Source organism: Chlamydotis macqueenii, chromosome 23 (assembly GCF_036417535.1).
Source record: "Chlamydotis macqueenii isolate bChlMac1 chromosome 23, bChlMac1.mat, whole genome shotgun sequence".
Taxonomy (NCBI): domain Eukaryota; kingdom Metazoa; phylum Chordata; class Aves; order Otidiformes; family Otididae; genus Chlamydotis; species Chlamydotis macqueenii.
This window is the reverse complement of record NC_141578.1, coordinates 472,260-491,202: the sequence shown is the minus strand read 5'-3', so window position 1 is coordinate 491,202 and position 18,943 is coordinate 472,260. Positions and strand designations below refer to the sequence as shown.

Here is an 18,943-nt window from a genome sequence, read left to right as displayed (position 1 = left end):
CTCATGCTCAGCAAAAAAATCAGAGTTATGAGCTTCACCAGGTAGGGTACAACTTTGTGGAGATGCAGGAACTTCTGAGTCTTTTAAGGATGAGTTATCTCCTCTGTGCACCTCCGTACCACTCAAGCTCCCATCCCCTACGTGTTTTCCCCCTGCCACAAGCCACCTCCTCTTGGCTCTATCGTTAAAAGATTTTCTTTTTTTTTAATGCAATATATTTATACTCCCATTTCATGTCAATCCCTCTTTGCCATATTTCGTTATAAAATATTTTTACTGATGGAGCAGTGGGAGCAGTGTGAAGACCACAGCTCAGACCCCCACAGCTCAGAGCTGTGCCTGGTTTCAGTATCTGGGGTATCTAACAATTTTTTGTTGTTGTTTCTTTGGGCTCATCTTCTCAATTTCTACTTGCTGGTTTATCTTAAAATAATATAAATCTAAGTACAGTTTGCAAGTCTGGTCCATGATAAGAGAAGCACCATTTCAGCTTGATAAACCCCAAAATGTTATTTTACTGGATACCCAACAATTCCCGGCTGCATGACCCCATACACAGCTGCCCAGCTGCACGTACACCAAAGCCATCCATCAGATCAGCTTTTCCCTTTGCCTGAATTTGCTGGGATTATGTGCAGAGAATGCTGCTTTGCCGAGTGGCAGCAGGATTGCCCAGGAAAATGTTTTTATTTGCTTGCAGAAAAAAGAGTTGAGGTCGCCAAGGCTGAATTCTCCCATTAGATGGCAGCAAATGCAGCAAGACCTTAAAACTGCAATATTGCTGCTGCAAAGATCAGGGAGCTCCAACAGGGCCCAAAAGAGAGACCTACAAAAGAAACAGCTTCCCAAAACAGCAAACAGAAAGAAACATCTGCCTTATTCCACTAGAAATCATGTCTAGAAACAAAAAGAATTGAGGTCGCACCCAAAGGCGTTGCATGCAACAAGCGTTACTCCACTCCAAACCTCCCCTCCAAACTTGGAAATTAATTTTTCATTGCCAGGCTGAAAGAAATGCCAGGCAGGCATGTCAGAAAACATGGTCAGCACGTCGTATTTGACAGCACCTTTCACCTTCAATAATTCACAATCCCAGCAAACGTTCCCACTCCAGAACCAAAGGGACCGCTCATTTGCAAGCTGTTAAATGCATGCATGAGTGTTTGGAGGAGAATCAAGGGCTGAGATATTAATAGCATCAGGGAAATGCATATTTGTTTGGACCACAGGAATTTTTTTTTTAATCAGGTCGTTTCCCTTTGAGCTGTTTGTAATTCCTGAAGGCGCTCCACGAGAATTAGAGGAGCTGCCCCAGCCAAGCCAAGATTGTCGAAGATCTCGGATAGCAGCCCAAAGTCAGCAGGTGTTGAGCACATTCTCGCTTTGATGCGCCCACCTTGAAAGCAGAGAACCCAAACGAGCTCCCGACAAGTTGGAACAAATCATCGACCAAAGCCGATGCCCAGCCACCGGGTTTTGGGTCTCACGCAGCAGCATCTCCCAGAATTTCACCCCATTCCCCTTGAGAGGCAATAAAATCGAGGTACAGAGACCATCCCACTTCCCGTGTGCTGGGATTGACAGGGCAGGAAATTCAAACCTGATAAGAGGAAGCATTTTTTTTCTTGCAATGTTTAATTAAACTGCAGAATTAATCACTGCAGGAAGTTGTTGAGGCTGAGAACGTAAACAAAGCTGAAAAGGGACCAGAGAGATACCAAAACTGCCCCGCACAGCCATGACCAGCAGCTGACTCTGAAAATGCATTTAATTTGCAATTAAGGACTGAAGCCTGTGTCTGAGAGTTGGGTGAGGCTGAGACCCCTTGCTCCTGCTTTCTTCCAAGCTTTTCATGCTGGGGGTTGTTTCGGGGCTTGCTCCATCTCCCAGCCCTTTCCTCCTGGAAGCCTTTCCCACAATTTTTAGGGCTTTCCCACATTTTTTAGGGGGTTAATCCCCATGCATGGTCACTGCTTGTCACTTGAGCTGCAGGAATAGGCATCCATGTCCCTCTGGGGCTGGGGGTAAGTGGGGTTGGGGGGGCACCCCCATGGTAAATGAGACTGATGGGACTGCTGTAGGGTCTGGGGGGCTGTAGGGGGTGATGGGTGGGTGCTATGGAGGGATGCTGGGAAGTTAGAGGGTGCTTGGGGGTGGAGAGGGGGTCTCATGGGTGCTGTGGGATCTGGCTATTAAAGGATTTGGGGGTGCTGTGGTTTCCCAGGGGGTGCTGGTGAGGGGAATCTCAGGGGTGCTGTGGGCGCAGGCAGGTGCTGGGGGGGGGTGTCCGAGGGTGCTGGGCGTTCGTGTGGGTGTTGGGGGTGACTTAAGGGGCTGGGGTCTCAGGTGGGTGCTTAAGGGAAGGAGCTTAGGTTTCGTAGAGGGGTGTCTGAGCGTGCTGGAGCTTCAGGCAGGTGCAGGGCGGGTCTGAGGGCGGTCATGGACTCGGGTGCGTGCTGGGGGGGGTGTTTTACGGATAAGGGGCGTCTCCGTGTGCTGTGGTGTCTCAGGGGGGCTCCGGGCTCCAGTGGGTGTTGGGGGGTCTCAGGGCCATCTGAAGGGGGGTGTTTTGGATGCTGGAGGGCTTCTTAGGGATATTTTGGGTGCTGGGGGGTCTCGCGGTACCCGGGGCCGGTCCATGGCGGAAGCAGGAAGCGGCGGGGCGGCCCGGCCCAGCCCCTCGGCTCCCCGCGTCCCGCCTCCATCGCGGGCGGGAGGAGCCCGGAGCCGGGCGGCAGAGCGGGGCAGCCGCCGGGCGGTGCCGGGGTGAGGCCGGGGGCGGTTGAGGGGGAGGACGGGGCGGGAGTCGGGAGCGGGGCCCGGAGCGGCGGGGCGGGCGCGCGGGCGGGCCTGGCCCCTACGGTGGGCCCGGGCCTGGAGGGGGCTCCCCGGGCCTGGTGGGGCTCCCCGGGCCTGAGCGAGGCCCTCGCCAGGCGCCCAGCTCCGGGGCTGTTTTCTGCTTCAATTTATTTATTAAAAAAAAAAAAGTCCTGGCTGGAACTTCTCTGCCTCGGAGATAAAGAAGGGCGATGCCGTGGGCCTGTGGTGGGGTGCAGGCCCTGTTCCCGAGGGTTTTGAGCCCAGGGCTGAGGGATGCAGCAGAAACAGTGTTAAAGCTGATGAGAATTTATTTTTATTTATATCGCTATTTCAGGTTCACCAGCAAGGGGAGCAAGTTTCCCTTTTAAAGACTCCTCCGACATCATTTCTCTCTATTTAGCTTTACTAAAGCCTGGGTCCAAACACTCCATGCCTTGGGTTTGCCCTAGGCGCTTGGGTGGAAACCCTCCAGGCCGAGAACCATTGCTGTTTGTGTCTGCAGAGAGAGCTGCTTATTCCTCCCCGGGTGGTGGAGTTCATATAAAAAACCAGCTATAACGTATGGGTTCCCTAGTTTAAAAGGCCTGTCTCTGAGGGGTTATTGTGTGCAAGGGATAAGACTCGTTCAGTTTGTGCCTGTGACGGCAAAACGGGTACAGTAGTCCGTTGTTATTTTATTGCTTCTATTGTGGTGATAGGAAGGGAAATAATGGGTTGTTATTTGTTTTCTAAGGCCTCATCTGTCCTCAAAACAATATGGGAGCGTAGTGCCTTATTTCCTAGCTGAGGACATGGGTTACTGTTGAGTTTGTCAAGGAGCTGTGTTGGGTTTTCAGTGCCTGTGACTTGCAGGGGTTGTTCAGGAAGGTATTTGCTCAGATTTGAATACAAGTGTACAGGTGGGGAGAACTGGAGTGTATCTTTGCATTTTATCATAGTAGGGTGCTTCTTCTGCTTAGAAAGGGGAAAATTGCCATGTTTGACAGCGTTTCTGTAGGGATACTTGTTTTAAGTGGTTCCAGGCAGATTCTGCAAGCAGGGGAAGCTTGCTGAATCTGCTGGAATTGGGCATGGGAGAGCTTCACAGGTGAAAGCTTTGGCACACGGGAACCAGAGGAAGCTGGATAACCTTCCAGACCATTTTGCACACCAGTTGCAGCATCAAGGCAAATAGAGTAATTGTAAAAGCTGGGGGAGAAAAAAGGCATTTAATATCATGCAGATGTGCTTGCTTGTTATATGAATCAGATTATTACATAAATGAAAGAGTTAGTAAAGCAATGCATTGTTTTTATAGAGCCAAGTGCATGCCAGATGCTTTACAGACAAGAAGAAAAGGTCCCTGCCTTGGAGAGCTTTCGATCCATAATGAGATATTATTGATCAAACCTGCTGTGGGGCAGCTTTGCCAGCCCGTGGGGCTGCTCAGGTGGTGAGATCTGGGACAAATATTTGCACGGAACACAAGGAATGGCAGCAGAACAGGGCCAGGAGCTAATTAGCCTGGCAATGTAGTGCAGCGTGTTCTCGTTGCGCGCTCAGGGTTAGGTTTTAATTTGGCATTTTACTCTTTTGATGTTTCTAAGGCTGTGGCTAGATATTTGACACTGATGTTAATATAACATCTGACATTAACTGTTTGAGTTGGATGCTTAGGCAGCTGCTGACCAAACAAATAGGGGTTATTTTTCAGCCAGATAATTTTCCTGATCAGATTCACCATGTGACTGCATAAACAAATGTGCAAGAGCAGAACAGAGAGTTGATCTGGGAGTAGGAGAGGAAATTGCTGAAACTGGTAGTCTTGCTGAAAAGTAGGGTTTTTTTTCTGAAACTGCACCCTAGCATTGCAGAAAAAAAAAAAGGTATTAAAATGCCATTTCTTCAATTCTGAGTTCTTGTAGAAGCCCACACTTTAGGGGGAGAGCTGTCTGCCGCTTCTTTAAAAGCAAATCAACTTTCAAATTTGGTTGCCTGACAAGGGAGTCTTGTTTCTTGATATATACATACATTCATGGCTGACTTGTCCTGTGGGGGCAGCCAGAACGAGTTACACAGCGCTCGTCAGCTTGTTCTAGAGTAAGCAAAACAAATCTGTGTTTCTTAAATGCTGGCTGTTCTGTGAGGTGTGTGCAGAGAAGACCTGTGTAAATAGCCGTACACTTCTTGCAGTACAGCGACAGCCTTCGCAGAGCAGGGTGGTGAACTGGGTGAAGCAGCACGCAGGATTCACCAGCTGGTTCCTGGTGTCAGGCGGTAGTTGGAGCAAAAGGGGGACAGGGGCCTGATGTCTGTTTTCAGCTGTGAGCTGGGTGCGTTGGTTGTGCTGCTTGTGTTTCTACGTGATGGTCCTCAGCCTGTGCTTTGCTAAACTGTATTTCTCCAGAAGGAGTTTTGGTTGTCCCAGTTTGATCCAGGTTAGAGTTTTCCCAGCTCAGCAAGAAGAACCAAAGCAAGGCCTCACAGCTGCTCCCTTTCCCCCAGTAGTGTTTTTCCGAGGCTAAATGTCTCTCTAACAATGGGATTCTCACGTTGGCATCTATGAGCTTGTCCAGCGATTTCTTTGCATCTTTCCTTCAGCCCATCTGCTGCTCCTGGTATCAAGGCTCTGCCTTTGTGGCAGACGAGGGGAGTGGTAGAGAAGCACGCTTCTGTTTTTGGCATCTTGATGTTGATCGCTCATAGGTGTGTTCTTACAAGCTTCCCCGTTGAAATTTCACAGTAGGAAATAATTTGCTGTCAAATGCTGTTTTGTCTCTGTCTCAAGTTCACAGTGCAGTTCTTGCTGTGGTATTTAGTCGTGCGGCATTTCTGCATGTGAATGACCTGCAGGCAAACTTTCAGGGGAACGCAGGAGCTTTTGTTGCCTGCAGAGCATGCTGCTATCACGTTACTGTTACTCAATAATCAGTTGGCCTGGACATTAGGTTGTGAAAATTTAAACAAATTGTAAACTGTTGAACTTTGCCCCACACATACTGCTTATTTCTGTGTCCCCTTCTTATTGCTGACAGGGGATTTAATGAAAACAAATCTATGTTAAAGTAAGTGACTAAAATTGTAGTGCGGGAGAGCTTAGCTTGGCTACTGCGTGTGATGATCAGCTTTGTATTGCTGGCTCATGAGCAATCGCTTTATGGGATGGATTCATTTTGAATAGATGAATAAATGGAGTTTCACTGATTTCTGGGAAGCTTTGTTCATTTACATAAGCTGCGAATCTCAGCCGGTTCTTCTCTTGTTAGGAAATTTCACGGCTTCTTTTGGTCCCCAGGAGATACTGAACCAGCAGAGACTATGAGGACTGCAGCTAAATCTTTGTGCCTTTAGCTGCAAACAGGTTTGCTCCAGAGAAACCTTCCTTCTTGCCTAGACATCACAACATTCCTGTGATCTCTCTGCACATGCTGGTGTCGAGCTAGACAGTGGGAGTGTGTTTTCTGTTAACGTACTGAATCTCTCCACAGAAATTTTTCATTGGAGGCCATGGAGTTTTCGACCAACGAGCTCAGCATTTATGACAAGCTATCGGAGACGATTGATCTAGTGAGGCAGACTGGCCACCAGTGTGGGATGTCAGAAAAAGCCATTGAGAAATTCATCAAGCAACTCTTGGAAAGAAATGAACCCCAAAGGGGACCTCCGCGGTACCCTATCTTAGTGGTTCTCTACAAGGTAAGATGTCTTTTTGTGCATGCGAAGACTGCTGGAGGGTCAGAAGTTCTCCTTTCACACTTAAGCCTTTTATTTCCCATTGCATTTTCTTGATGACTTTTTCTCAGTTCTTTATTTAAAATCTGTGAAAGGTAGCTTCCTTCCTTCGTCCCATGAGCTGGCTGGAAAACAGAAGACCGAGATTTGAAATTGCTCATGTGTGTTGAAAGTTTAACATGTCAACACCTTTCTCTTCTTAAATTATTAAAGAATGAGACTTAGATTGATTCTTCAGGCAGAGATTCCCAGTGTCAGCACCCTCAGTGGAAATGTGAGGAAGGAAGGAGAGTCTTAAAGTTCAGAGCTGAATAATGACAAGATCCAGGTTTTGTTTCTGACGCTTTCACAGGCTTCTACCTGTCTGTATTCTCCTTCTTGTCTATGAAATAAACCTGTTGCCGTGATGCTTGATGCTAGAAAAATATTTTGTGACCCTTAACTAAAAGATGCTGTAATAAGTTTTGCAAAGTGGGTGAAAAGATGCTAATGTTAGGTAGGTTCGAGATGTTTGCTATGAGGGTGAAAAACTTCCCACTGGTATAATTTTCAGTAATATTTTAGTGTCCTCTTTACAAAATCATCACGGTGGTTTCTATTTAGAAAAAAATTCAAGCTCTCTTCCTCACATCCTATAAAAAGCTGTAAAACGAGGCAGGAGAACAGGAAATTGGAAATTTGAACTTTCAGCTTCTGTTCTTGTTTTTGCTGTTGATTCACTTTGACTTTAGCCAGGGGGAGAAATGCATCATGTCATCTCTTTAAGGCTTATTTGGGATCCTGGTATGGAGGAGGGAGCTGGTTCCAACTCTGCCAAAGTGTTTCAAGGCTTGACGGATGTTTGCAAAAAGCCTTGAAAACCTTGTGTAAGAGGTATGGCAGAAGTGCAAGCTTTTGTTTGATTAGGTGGGAGGAATCGGAACTATCTGTAGATAATCCTCATAGCTCTCTGGTGCTGGATTATTTGCAGTGCTAAAATAGATGAACAGAGTTGTGTGGCTTGCGATTGAAGGCTGCTTAATTTCATCCTTGGACAGCCCTAACAATAAAACTGAGTGATGACTCTGTGTACATAAATAGCATTGCAGCTGAACGAGGAGCCACAGCAAAAAAATTTGAGTGTTCCTTTTACAGCACGTAGCCACAACCCTTTGATACCAGCCAGAAGGTGTGTCCTGATCTGAAGACACATCAGCTCACTGCAGTGTAATTAAGTGTGTGCCTGGTTTTGTCTCGCAGGGCCTGCTCACGCTGGGGTTGGTCTTGCTGACTGTTTACTTTGTGATCCAGCCATACAGCCCGCTGCCTCCTGAAGCTCCGCTCTCCAGAGCCCATGCCTGGGGCTCCCTCATCGGTCACATCCGGCTGCTCTCTCTGCCCATTGCCAAGAAGTACATGCTTGAGAGTAAGGAAATTATTTCTCTGCTGTAACGTAAGCCTAGCAAGAAATACCAAGTTAAATACCAGCCATGCGAATCATTTGAGTGTCTCCCTGGGCACCAAATACCAAATGTGTTACTGGCGTGGCACCGTAGTTTTCTCTTTTCCAACCACTGTACTTAAAAATAGCATAGTGAGTTCTAGCTAGAGCTCTTTCCCTTCTGTTCACTGAGGCTGAAGCATGTTTTATCTCTAACTTCATAATTTTGTTCTTGCACGTTCTCTTTTCCTTGCTTTTAACACCTCAGGTTTTTTCTTCCACAAGAGTTCTCCTTCCTCTCAAAATCTCTGCAGTTCTAAGAATCATACTGAGATGCTATGCTGGGTAAATGTCACCTTTTTTAATGTTTTCTGAGTAAGCAGGCTGTCGTAGTTCAGCCCCCATCGGACCAGACTACGCAGTCTCTCTCTCACTCCCCCCACCTTCCGAGAAAACAGGGAGAGAAAATATAAGGAAAAACGGCTCGAGGTTTGAGATAAGGACAGGGAGAAATCCTTAAAGTTACCGTCACGGGCAAAACAGACTCCTCTTGGGGAAAACTATTCATTTATTACTACAAACAGCAGGATAATGAGACAGAGAATAAGATAACCTCCATCCACCCCTCCCTCTTCCCAAGCTTAACATTATCTCTACTACCTTCCCCTCCCGAGCAGCACAGGGGGGAAGAGGGAATGGGGGTTGTGGCCAGTTCATCACATGTTGTTTCACGCCGCTGCTTCATGGTCGGGGGAAGAACTCCTCGCATTCCTCCCCTGCTCTGTTGTGGGGTCCCACCCCTATGCCACAGTCCTTCGTGGAACTGCTCCGGCATGGGTCATCTCTTCCACGGGTGCAGTCCCTTCAGAACAGCTGTCCCAGCGGGCCCTCCACGGGCCACAGCCGCCTTCAGGCATCCACCTCCCCCAGTACGGGATCCTTCACGGGCTCCAAGTGGATCTCTGCCCCTCCGTGGACCTCCATGGGCTGCAGGGGGACAACCTGCTCCACCATGGTCGTCACCACAGGCTGCAGGGGAATCTTGGCCAGGAGCCGCATTACTCCTCCCCCTCCTTCTGAACTGACCTTGGCGTCTGCAGCCATTCCTCACAACAGGCTGGTAGATGTCTCTCAGGATCTTTTTACGTCTTATTCACTTCTCATCTCCTCTCCACTTCTTGCAGCCGTGCTGGACCGAGTCAGGCCCAGTCGGCTGCCTGGCGAGAGGCCAGAGGGTGAGGCCTGCAAGGCCCATGAGGCCTGTGCCTCCCCCTCTGCGCCTCTGCCCCTGCTCAGCTTCTTCACATCTTCTCTTCTCTCTCTTTTTTTTTTTTTTTTCTGTTTTCCCATTCTTAAATACATTATCGCAGAGGCGTTATCACGAGACATTCTGCTACCAATCGGCTCGGCCTTGGCCAGCAGCGGGTCTGCCGTAGGCCTGGCCAAGTCCACTAAACAAAGGGGAGCGACTTCTAGCAGTTTCCTACAGAAGCTACCACCTTAGGCCCCCCCTCACTAACAAAACCACGACACAGGCAAAAACAGTTTGTCAATCAAATCTTGATATCTGTGAGCAAAGTGTGACTCAACATGTGACTCGGGTTTAAGGAAAGTCGTTTTTGCCAAGTGGCATATTGGGAAAGGACTGTGGGGCTTGAGAGCTATGGTGTTTATAGCTGTTAACGTAACGTTAAGGGTTGTGTGTGTGTGAGGAAGCTAGATAAGTGGTTTCTTCGTGAGGTGGTCCCATCACGGGAGAGGAACATAATAGGTTTTCCTAGACTGGCATAATAGAAATGGAAAAGTTTGAGTATTTCTCATTCACAGTTAATCATTTCCAGTGACTTAGACTGGCAAATGAGTGTAAGCATGGGCTCTGCCTCTTTGATAAAATACAAAGCCTGTCAGTAATGATAAAGCTGTGAATTATTTTGAGCAGGGATGTGGCACAATGTTGATCGTCTGTTGGCTCACTGTAAAAACAAACTCCTGTATCCATGCCCTCGACGGGTTTATATTTAGCTTCAGCAATTCATTGTGTTCTGGCTCCGACCTTCCTGCCGTAGCTAAAAAAGGGTGTCCTGAAATGCCAGCCCTGTTCTGTGTTCCCTCTGTGTGTCTCCCTCTCTTCTGCTGACGTGTAGGATTTCTGTTGATTCGGATTGGTATGGGTGGGACGGGGTATCCCCCATTGTTTGTCTGCTTCCTTAAACACTGGGATCTCTGCAGGGAGGAAAAAACAAAGGCGAGGAGATGGCCCTGATAGCCGCTTGACATTAGGAGCCTGCTTATCTAATGCATTTCAGCGTTGGTGTGAGTCTGTGCACACCCCTCTTCTCTGTATGGAGAAGGGAACAAACAGGATCTTTAATGCTCGTATTTATTCAGTTAAATTTTGTTCAGAAAACTAGTAGGTTCTTCCTTCTGATGCCACAGGGCCTCCCTTGGATGGGGAGAGCCCAGGGAGGTTCCTTGGGACAAAGGAGCAGGGCAAAAGGGAAGGATGGATGGAGAGGAAGGATGCGAGATGGTTGTTTAAATGTGTATAAAATCCCTCATGCCTCCGTAAGTCCTGGAAATGTTCTGCAGTGATGAGCGATAAGGTGGGCAGCAAGCCAGCCCTGGGGAAAGGAGGGGGAGGTACCGGGGGAGCAAGGCAGTTCCTGCTCTGTTTTTCCAGCAGTAGTAGGTCGTGGTGGAAACCATGGCATGTCCTAGTTAACAGATTTGTTAGGGATGGCTGGGGTAAATTTGATCCTGCCTCAGCAAATGGAACTGGACTGGACCCCAGCTATTTGAATGGGAGAGTGCAGCACCCAGCCTGAACTTTGGCTGGGTTCCTGTGGGAATCCCTCATGTCCTGGCTTCCCGGAAGGCAACTGTGGCCACCGGGGCTGTCCCAGCATCTGGCTGTCCCAGCAGTGCTGGTGACAACTTCACGGCTTGCTGCTGAGTGGAGTGTGGTAAAGCCATCCTGAAGAGAGAGTTTCATGGAGTGGGGCTGAGAGGTCTCTCGTGCTCTTTCAGCCCAGCCTAGTGCATGACGTAATGTTTTGCCCTCAGTTCTGGCCTTGTTTTCTGCTGAAGGGAAGGGGTAAAGCTACATCTTGCCGTGCTGTTTGTTGATGCCAGGAGGTCTTGCAAGCAGGTCTAGTGTTCCCTGGTGCGTCCTTGCATGGGAGAGGACACTCTGCAAGAAGGCTGAGGAGCAGAGAGAAAAACACTAGCCAAGGGACTTGACGTACAGCCTCCTCTTCCTTTTTCTGTGTAGATCCTGGTTAGATTAGTTTTTTGAGAGGGCTGAAGATAAAACTTGGAGCTTTCTGTGCTTGGGCACCAGTTCAAATCCAGCTCGGGCCGTTCTTGTTGAAAGCCACCTGTTAGCTGTTTGGAGGCTGCCCTGGCCCCCCGGCAGTGCTGGCAGGCTTCCCCCGACTGCGCCGTCCAGCATGGTGCGGACAAGACCCGGCCGCAGCAAGCATGGGCACATGGGTGGTCCCGTTCCCCTCCTGTGGGCCTTTAGCCACCTGGGCAGGCCGGGGCAGCCCGCTGCAGGGGGCGGCAGTCTGGGGCCGAGCTGTTCTTCCTGAGCCTGCCTGGGGAGTAGTGGGCTTGGGGCAGCTTTCCGGTCTCCGGGATTGCAGGTTGGAGCCCAGTCCCCTGGTAGATGTGGGCTGAGCAGCCAGGTTTGTGTTGCAGAACAAGGGGAGCTTGGGCATCTGGTTTCTCTTGAGAGCCAGAGCCCTGTGTCAGAGTGGTGGTGAGGCTTTAGGAGGAGCAGGGGTGCAGGATACTGCTCCCCTCTCCCTCTGGCTCAGAGCGACCTGCCTTCGCTCTCACCTCATCCTCGTCCCTGCCACCCCAACGATGTGCTGTGGATGACAAGGGCTGCCTGTCTGTCGGTGGCTGTGGGTGGACCTTTGAGTGGCCGAGGTGAGGAGCAGTGTTGGCAAAGCTCTCTCTTGCATTAAGTTTGTAGGATTAGGTCCAAAGTAAATTTCCTTTTTGCCTGTCTCTGCTCTGTTGCTTACTGACTTTCTCCCCCGGATCAATTCCCATATTAAAACCCACCCTTTGTTTCTTCAAAGCTGACTCTTAGACTCGGGTTTGGCGTCCATGCCTCTTTTTTTCAGCTGTTTTCCCAGGGCTAGGAACCAAGGTCCCTTCAGCTGGGGAAAAGATCTGTGGAAATGTGGTTTGCATTTGGTCTTCCTGAGCTTGTATTTATGCAGAGCTTGTGAAAGCCCCGGTGCTGGGTCATGCTGCCTGCTCCGGGCTGGGGGAAATGCCTCTCGCCATCAGCTGTTAGCCGGGTAGAGCAGTGCTTCACGTAGCCCCTGGGGAGGCAGCAGGTTTGCAGACCTCTGGGCTCTGCCTGCCCTAAGGAACAGTGGATTTTGGGTGAACACGTGGGTTAACTCAAGGCTTTGTAGTGTGGTTCCAAGGAGAAAGTACAGGCTGTGTCCCTGGTTTTGTTTTTCTTCTCTCACAGACTGGGATGAACAAGTGGCTCCATCTGTGTTTCAGTCCTCTGGTGCAAAGTAGGGGTACCAGTACTTCCCTCTCCCCTGCAAGAATTAGAAAGTGATATAATGAGCTCTCAAAGTCTGTAGTAATCGGAGCCAAATGAAAAGAGATTGTTTTTGTGGGTTTTTTTAATAGAAATTTTAAAACCAGTATGGTGACTTTTTTAATAGAAATTTTAGAACCAGTATGGTGACCACTCTACCTGTTTATCAGTGGGTTTTCCCCTCACAACTGTTAGCTTTGTTAATATGAATTAGCTCTTAGCTTTAATAATATGAATTTTGATATCAACTGGTTGGTAACTGTTCCCTGCCAGCCATGCAGAGCAATGACGTGGTGAGCAGAGCATTAAGTGACTCTTGCATTAACTCATGTGTCTGCCCATGGTAAGTTCAGTCCTTGCAGCTCAAAAACCTCAGCAAAGGGGGTCAGTCAGCAGCAAGCAGGCTTTCATGCAACAATACGACAACTTGTATGTTGTACTGATATTACTGATTGTAACGACCTCAAGGAAAATCCAACTTTGCTTCTAATCATGAGACCTGATCCTGACTGTATGCATCCTACGCAGTTCAAAATCAGCTGGATCAGTAGCTGCTCAGCACCCCTAAAATCAGACACAGGCACGCACCTAGCTCAGTGTTGGGAAAGGGATCCTGTGCAAGTTACCCCCAGCTCAGAAAAGACTCCTTGTGTTGAATACTCCTTTCTGCATAGACCAGAAGGGCCAAAAACCATGTTTATGGGTTTTGTATGTGATCTATTTTACAGAAGGGAACCCTGCTGGAGGAGCTGTGTTTAAACAACACCTTGTAAATGGCCTGTCACCCTCACGTCCCAAGGCCCACTGGGTGCAGAGAGCTGTTTGTGGGGATGGGTCACAGGGGGCTGGGTGACTGGGAGAGGACAACAGCCTCTGCCTCTTGGCTGGCCACCTTCAGTTTAGCTGGAGGCTTGGCTCACAGCCAGCTCCTGGCTCCTTTCTGATCTTAACCCTTTGCAGGCAGCTCGTGATGGGCCAGCCACAGCCACATTTCTTTCTGCTTCTCACATTCCTCTCCTCCCCTCTCACTGTAGCCTTGCAGTGTATTTATGCTTGGCGCAGCTCTGTGCAGAAAGGGAGCATCCTGCCTTACGTGAGAGTTGACTTTCTGCTTCCTGAGCTGAACATGGGCTAAGCATCCATGTACTCAGCCAACCTTTCCCCCATGGGTTTTGCAGCCCACGCTACATCTGACCTGCTGGGTTCAGTGATGTGTGAGCCCCAGGAACATCTGAGTGAAAGGGTTGCACAACAAGGCTGCTTGGGAGGGAAAGCAGGATCTGATTTGTGATTTCTTACTGCCTTCGGCATGGCCTTCTGTTCTTCACAAAGGATCTTACTTTTTTTTTCCTAAACAAAGTCAGGCTGGTTTACTCTTGTGTTTGTGCGTATTCTCATGCATGCTTTCTGGGAGCTGGGGCATTTTGAGGTGTATGTGAGCCTGATGTAGGCAGCAGCGCTGTGCAGGGCTCCCTCCTGTTGCTGTGTGGCTGCCAGTTTATCTGATCTTTTTTGTATGTGTGTAAACAACCCTTTTGTATTATAACCTGAGAGTGACCAACAGACGTGTGTTGGCTGGTTCAAAGGGGAAAAAAAAAAAAAAAAGATGACTTTGCAGTGCAGGGTGGTGCCAAGATGTTTTCATGTACTGCTTTGCTTTGGCCTCTGTTCAGCCGGTGTGCTGTTTGTTTGGATTTGCTGACAGTAAACTCACTCCAAATCATTGTGGTAATCCAGAACATGAAAAACTCTTCCTTTTGCTTCTGTGTTTTGATGCCTCTAGAATTTCTTGTTTCCTCATTTGCAGAGCAAGTGAATTCTCACTTTGCATTTGCTTCCCTGGAAAGAGGGAGGCATTTGGCAGCTTAGCAGAGCCCTGTTTGCTTGTGACACAGGCACATCAGACCTTTTCCAGACTGAAGTTGCTGTCGGGCAAGTGGCAGCAACTGGGAGAGATTTATTTCAGAAGTGTGCTGTTCCTCCGAGCCAGATTGCTCATGCAGACACTGCTAGAGCAGCACAAGCTGTCTTCTAGGGCGTGTAAGCAGCAGTACAGGCTGGAGTGGACTTTGGAGGTTTTCCTGACAGCTTCGTCCCTGCCTTCAGTTTTCTAGATTGGTAGGTGCAGATTTCTCCTGGAAATAATGCTCTTTTGCCCCAGTGGACTGTGCCCCTCTTGGGCTAGGCTGAGCAGACCTGATTTCACAATGTCTCACTGGATCAAAATCACTTTTGTGCTTTGCTGGAGGTTGACTAATCATCCTTAGGTTGTTTGGCCAGCCATTACCCATTAGTGAAATGAATGAGTAGTTCTTTGAGCTGTTGACTTTTTACCCATAGGGGTTTCTTGATGGGTTTATTTGTAGCTGTTGTTTTCTTGTTAGCTGTTCCTAAAAATGCTGTGAACCAGACTGGAAGGTACTTTCTTCTTCTGGCATAAATATATTCAGTATACTCAGAGCTACATAAAAGTTTAGTGTGAGAAAGAGGTGAGGATCTTGTGCTGAACAGGGACCCTTTTTGTAGTATATATTTAAAACTCCGCTGTGATGCATTCCTTAATCAGGACTTCAATGATGTAATTAATAAGCACTCCTTATGATTCCTGTCTGACTTACTCAAGAACCCATCAGTTTAGCCTGACTTTGACATGACATTATAAATTATCAAATTAATTTTTAGCCTAGTGAAAAATTTCAGTAAAATGGAGCTTGGGAAATGTTGCTTTTGCAACAAAGAGCTCCAAGTGTCTCCTCTGAACTGTACCACACAGTAACTACAAAGCTCTTGATTTCTAGATCTGTAGAGTAAGAACAATGAGACTTAATCATCTCCTAGTCTGTGATTGTAAATTGATGTCTGTAAATTTGAGTTTTTAAAATACTGTTTTATTTTTCTGTAAGGTGTGGGGAAGGGGGTGTGGTGATAAGTGTATAGTATATCTGCTGCAATGACATAGCACAGCAAGTAACAAGCCATTTACTTGAGGAGTGTAGTATCTGTAAGTCTGTAGTGGTCCCAATGCCGCAAGTGGCTAGTCGTATCTTAGGAGCAAGAACAACCTGGCCTCCACATTCTTTGGCTGTCAAAGCAATAACAGTAGGTTATGAGCTGCAACTTCACTTTAAGGTTAAGGGCTAGATCTTGCAAATCCCTGCCCTTAAAATAATGGAAAACAGTGCTGTAAAATCCAGCATCTGGAAGCTAGATATTTCCAACTGGAGGGAGAGCTCAGCCCTTCTGTTGTAATGGCAATTGGATGTCAGAGCACTGGGGATCTCATGGCCTCTTCATCAGTGGGAATCTTACAGGTGGGATTGAATGTCTCTTAAAAAGCTCTTCTCTGTGTCAGCCAGAAGAACCAGCTTGTAGTTGGGCTTTTGCTGTGAAAATGAATGGAGGGTGTAGGTATGCCATGGGCTGTCAGATGCGCATCTGTAAGGGGCCTCTTTGGCCAAGGGGAAGGTATGGTCACAGACAGCAGAGGGTAGTCTGAGGTCTTATTCCCTTCTTTTGAAGGGTCTCTTCAAAACCACCTTGAAAAATTCCCCGACTTTTACCAACGTGCAGCAGTGGGGAGACACTGTAGAAGATGGAGATCAGCATCTTGTCATGGGATCTAGCACGTAGGAACAAGGTTGTGGCTGTCAGTGCAGTGCCATAAATGAGTCACTGGGTTGGGCCCGGGTGAGTCCACCCCGACCCTGAGCTTACATTTGAATTGGCCAGTGTAGAGTTGGTAATTCTTTTTGAGTGCCCTGAGGTTTACCTGCTCACCTACCCTAATTGCAAGTATTTTTGCAGTTCTTGATGGTATGTTGGATCCTGTGAGGGACAGTCCAAAAGTGTTGCGGGCGTTAATGAACGTTTGCAGCCAGGCTCATGCAGTGGACCTACGAGAAAGGACAGAAAAATGTCTAGTGAACATTCAGTGCACAGGCCAGTCTTTCTTGAGAGCCCTGAGTTCATCCTAGGCTTGCTGAAGTTGCTTGAATAGTCCTGGTTCCTAGTGAGATATGTGGTAGGACTGGGGAATAGTGTCATCCTCAGAAAAGAGGAATTGGGGATTTGGAACCAGCCCTTGCAGATTGTGAAGCTGCTTAGGGCGTTAGACAGCCCTCTGAGGACCTTGCTTCCCGTTATCGTGGGTGATGGTAGCAACAAACTGTAAGGACAGAAGACCTGGAGGGCTTGTGAAGTCCTGGAGGAGTCCCCCTTCCCCCGGACCAGACTTTTCTGTGCAGACCTAGCTCTGTTGTTTGCCTGCTGGAGACTTCTTCAGCCTTGCAGTCCTGAGCACTGGGGAGCGAACCAGCTCGGTGGGGAGCCAGCAAGCTGCCTCAGCACCTGCAGTTTGACATGCAGGAGTGCAGGAGGTTTTACGTTTTTCAACCCTTTGTTAGGGTCAGGAGCAGCCCTTGGCTCCGTGTGTCTTGCTGGAGCAAAAGATTCCACTGCTGCAGAGCTTCCCTTTGAACCTGCTGCAGTGACAGACTGATATTTTGCCCTCCGTATGGTCCCTAAAGAGACCAGAGCTGTGGCTGAGATCCTTCTCTCAGATCTATGCAGGCAAGTTTCCGTAAGCTTTATTGCTTCGCTGCAATGGGCAGAAGCAGGGCCAGGTCTTCTCAGTAACCTCTTAGCTTCCAATCTGATCGTCCACACCCAGCATCTCTGGGGTTGTGTGGACACACCTCTCTGTAGTTCTGGGGCCAGCCAAAAATCTTGGGAGATCCTCTGTGAAAATGGCCAAGAAGGGCGGGGTACTCATTTTAAATTGGTTGTAAGTTGAAAATTATTTTTCTGCATAGTGGAAAGTACAGTCATAACCTCCTTCTAGCATTAATCATAGATGTGTTTTAAGGAAAGTTGTTATCTCGTCTGTGCTGTGTTAGCTGGAAGTCCCCAGCCCTTACTCTGCTAGGAGTTACCCTGACACAGGGGAGGAGAACAGCTCTTGTTCTGGAGAGCTACTAAAGCATAAAAGCAAATATTAGGTGGGTATGACTGGTGGGGAACTGAGGTTCTGCTTAAACTGAAGGCTGCTCCTCAGAAAGAGATGAGAAAGCACCAGCATGGAAGAGAGAATAGTTGGGACTGGCCTGCGCTTCTGTTGCATAATGGATAGTTGTACGTGTCAACACTACAGCTACTTTCCTGCTCTCGGGCTCCAGAGGGATAATTGCCCACGCCCAGCGCTTTACTGTTTAAATGCAAGTGGATGGGACCATCGTGTGACGGCTGCACGTGACGGTTGCACTGGGATGAAGAGTGCATCTTTCATTTCAGTCTCCAAGCAGACACTGTGTGCGCACAGACAGCGTGCTCAGCTTAAACAAAAATAATCCCCAGGGTGTCTGGGCAGGGTGATAATGTAAAAGGAATGCAGGGAGGGTAATCAAAAGAGAGAATAAGCATCCTCAGTAAAACTCCTGCTCTGGTCCCCAGTGTGCAGTTGCGTCCCCTCTCCTCTCTGCACGGTCTCTTCTCCCTCCCTCCCCTGGCAAGGGCAGGCACTTCTCACTGCCGTATTTGTCATGCCAGTCACACGCGTGCTGGTGCACAGACTAACACCCTCCACAATAAATCTAAAAGATTAATTACAAAAAAAAAAAATCCCACAACCCCACTTGTGGCATTTGAAATGCGTCTCAACCATGCTCCGCTTGGGTTATTCATGGGGAAAAGAAATAACCTCCTGAATCGAGCAATTGAGAATGCAAATATCCCAGCCTCGCTCAAAAGAGGAATCAAGCTCTACACTGTCAAGCTGATTAGCATCCCGTTATGTGGGGTACTGCCCTGAGTCCGGGGAGAAAATTTTGGGACAACTGTGCTTAATGCTCTGAGATGAGGTTTCTAAGTTTTGCCAAGAAAGAAATTATAGTATTGTTATTCCCTGCATGATGAAAGACCATAAGATACGTGTTCTTGTTCTCTTCATGGTGACTGCCCTTCCTCTGGTGAGATCTTTCAGCCTTTTGTTTTCTGTGACTGACCAGCTGTTTTTTGTGAGTTGAGGTTTTTTTGTTGTTGTAAAATTGAAGCTTTCTACAGGCAGTGGAACAAAGATTTTCTTTTTTCTCTTGTGAGCAGGGAGGGAAAGTACGTTGGAGCAGTTTCTCATGGGAGCAGGACTTCTGCTTGCAATAAGGATTTTACACTTTGCTTTGCCTTTTTACCCCTTTCCCTGAAAGCAGTGTAGACATGTCTTCCAGAAAGACTAGGAATTATATCTTAGTCCCTTTCAGTCCATATCCCAGCAGTAGGGTGGGAAATGCAGCTTTTAGGAGTTGACTGGAGATATTTAGAGAGGGGAAAAAAAAAGCACGTTGAATCCCAATTTGTTCCTTGTTGTTGTGTCCCAAAGAACCTAAATCCTCTATAACATTCCTGTTTGTCTGTTGCAGATGTCTGAGGGA

General features: G+C 48.1%; 1 protein-coding gene across 2 annotated transcripts in view; it reads left to right on the top strand.

Moving 5' to 3' along the window:
- The first annotated feature begins 2,638 nt into the window (after positions 1 to 2,638).
- C23H6orf89 (chromosome 23 C6orf89 homolog) overlaps positions 2,639 to 18,943 on the top strand; it is a 25,838-nt gene continuing 9,533 nt past the window's right edge. The window contains exons 1-3 of one of the 2 annotated variants that reach the window (XM_086765468.1): positions 2,639 to 2,766; positions 6,288 to 6,495; positions 7,771 to 7,936. In XM_086765468.1, the coding sequence (XP_086621594.1) occupies positions 2,639 to 2,766; positions 6,288 to 6,495; positions 7,771 to 7,936 (502 nt within the window). Of the gene's footprint in view, positions 2,767 to 5,823; positions 6,161 to 6,287; positions 6,496 to 7,770; positions 7,937 to 18,943 lie in introns of those variants that run through there. The other variant, XM_086765469.1, reaches the window with a different exon arrangement.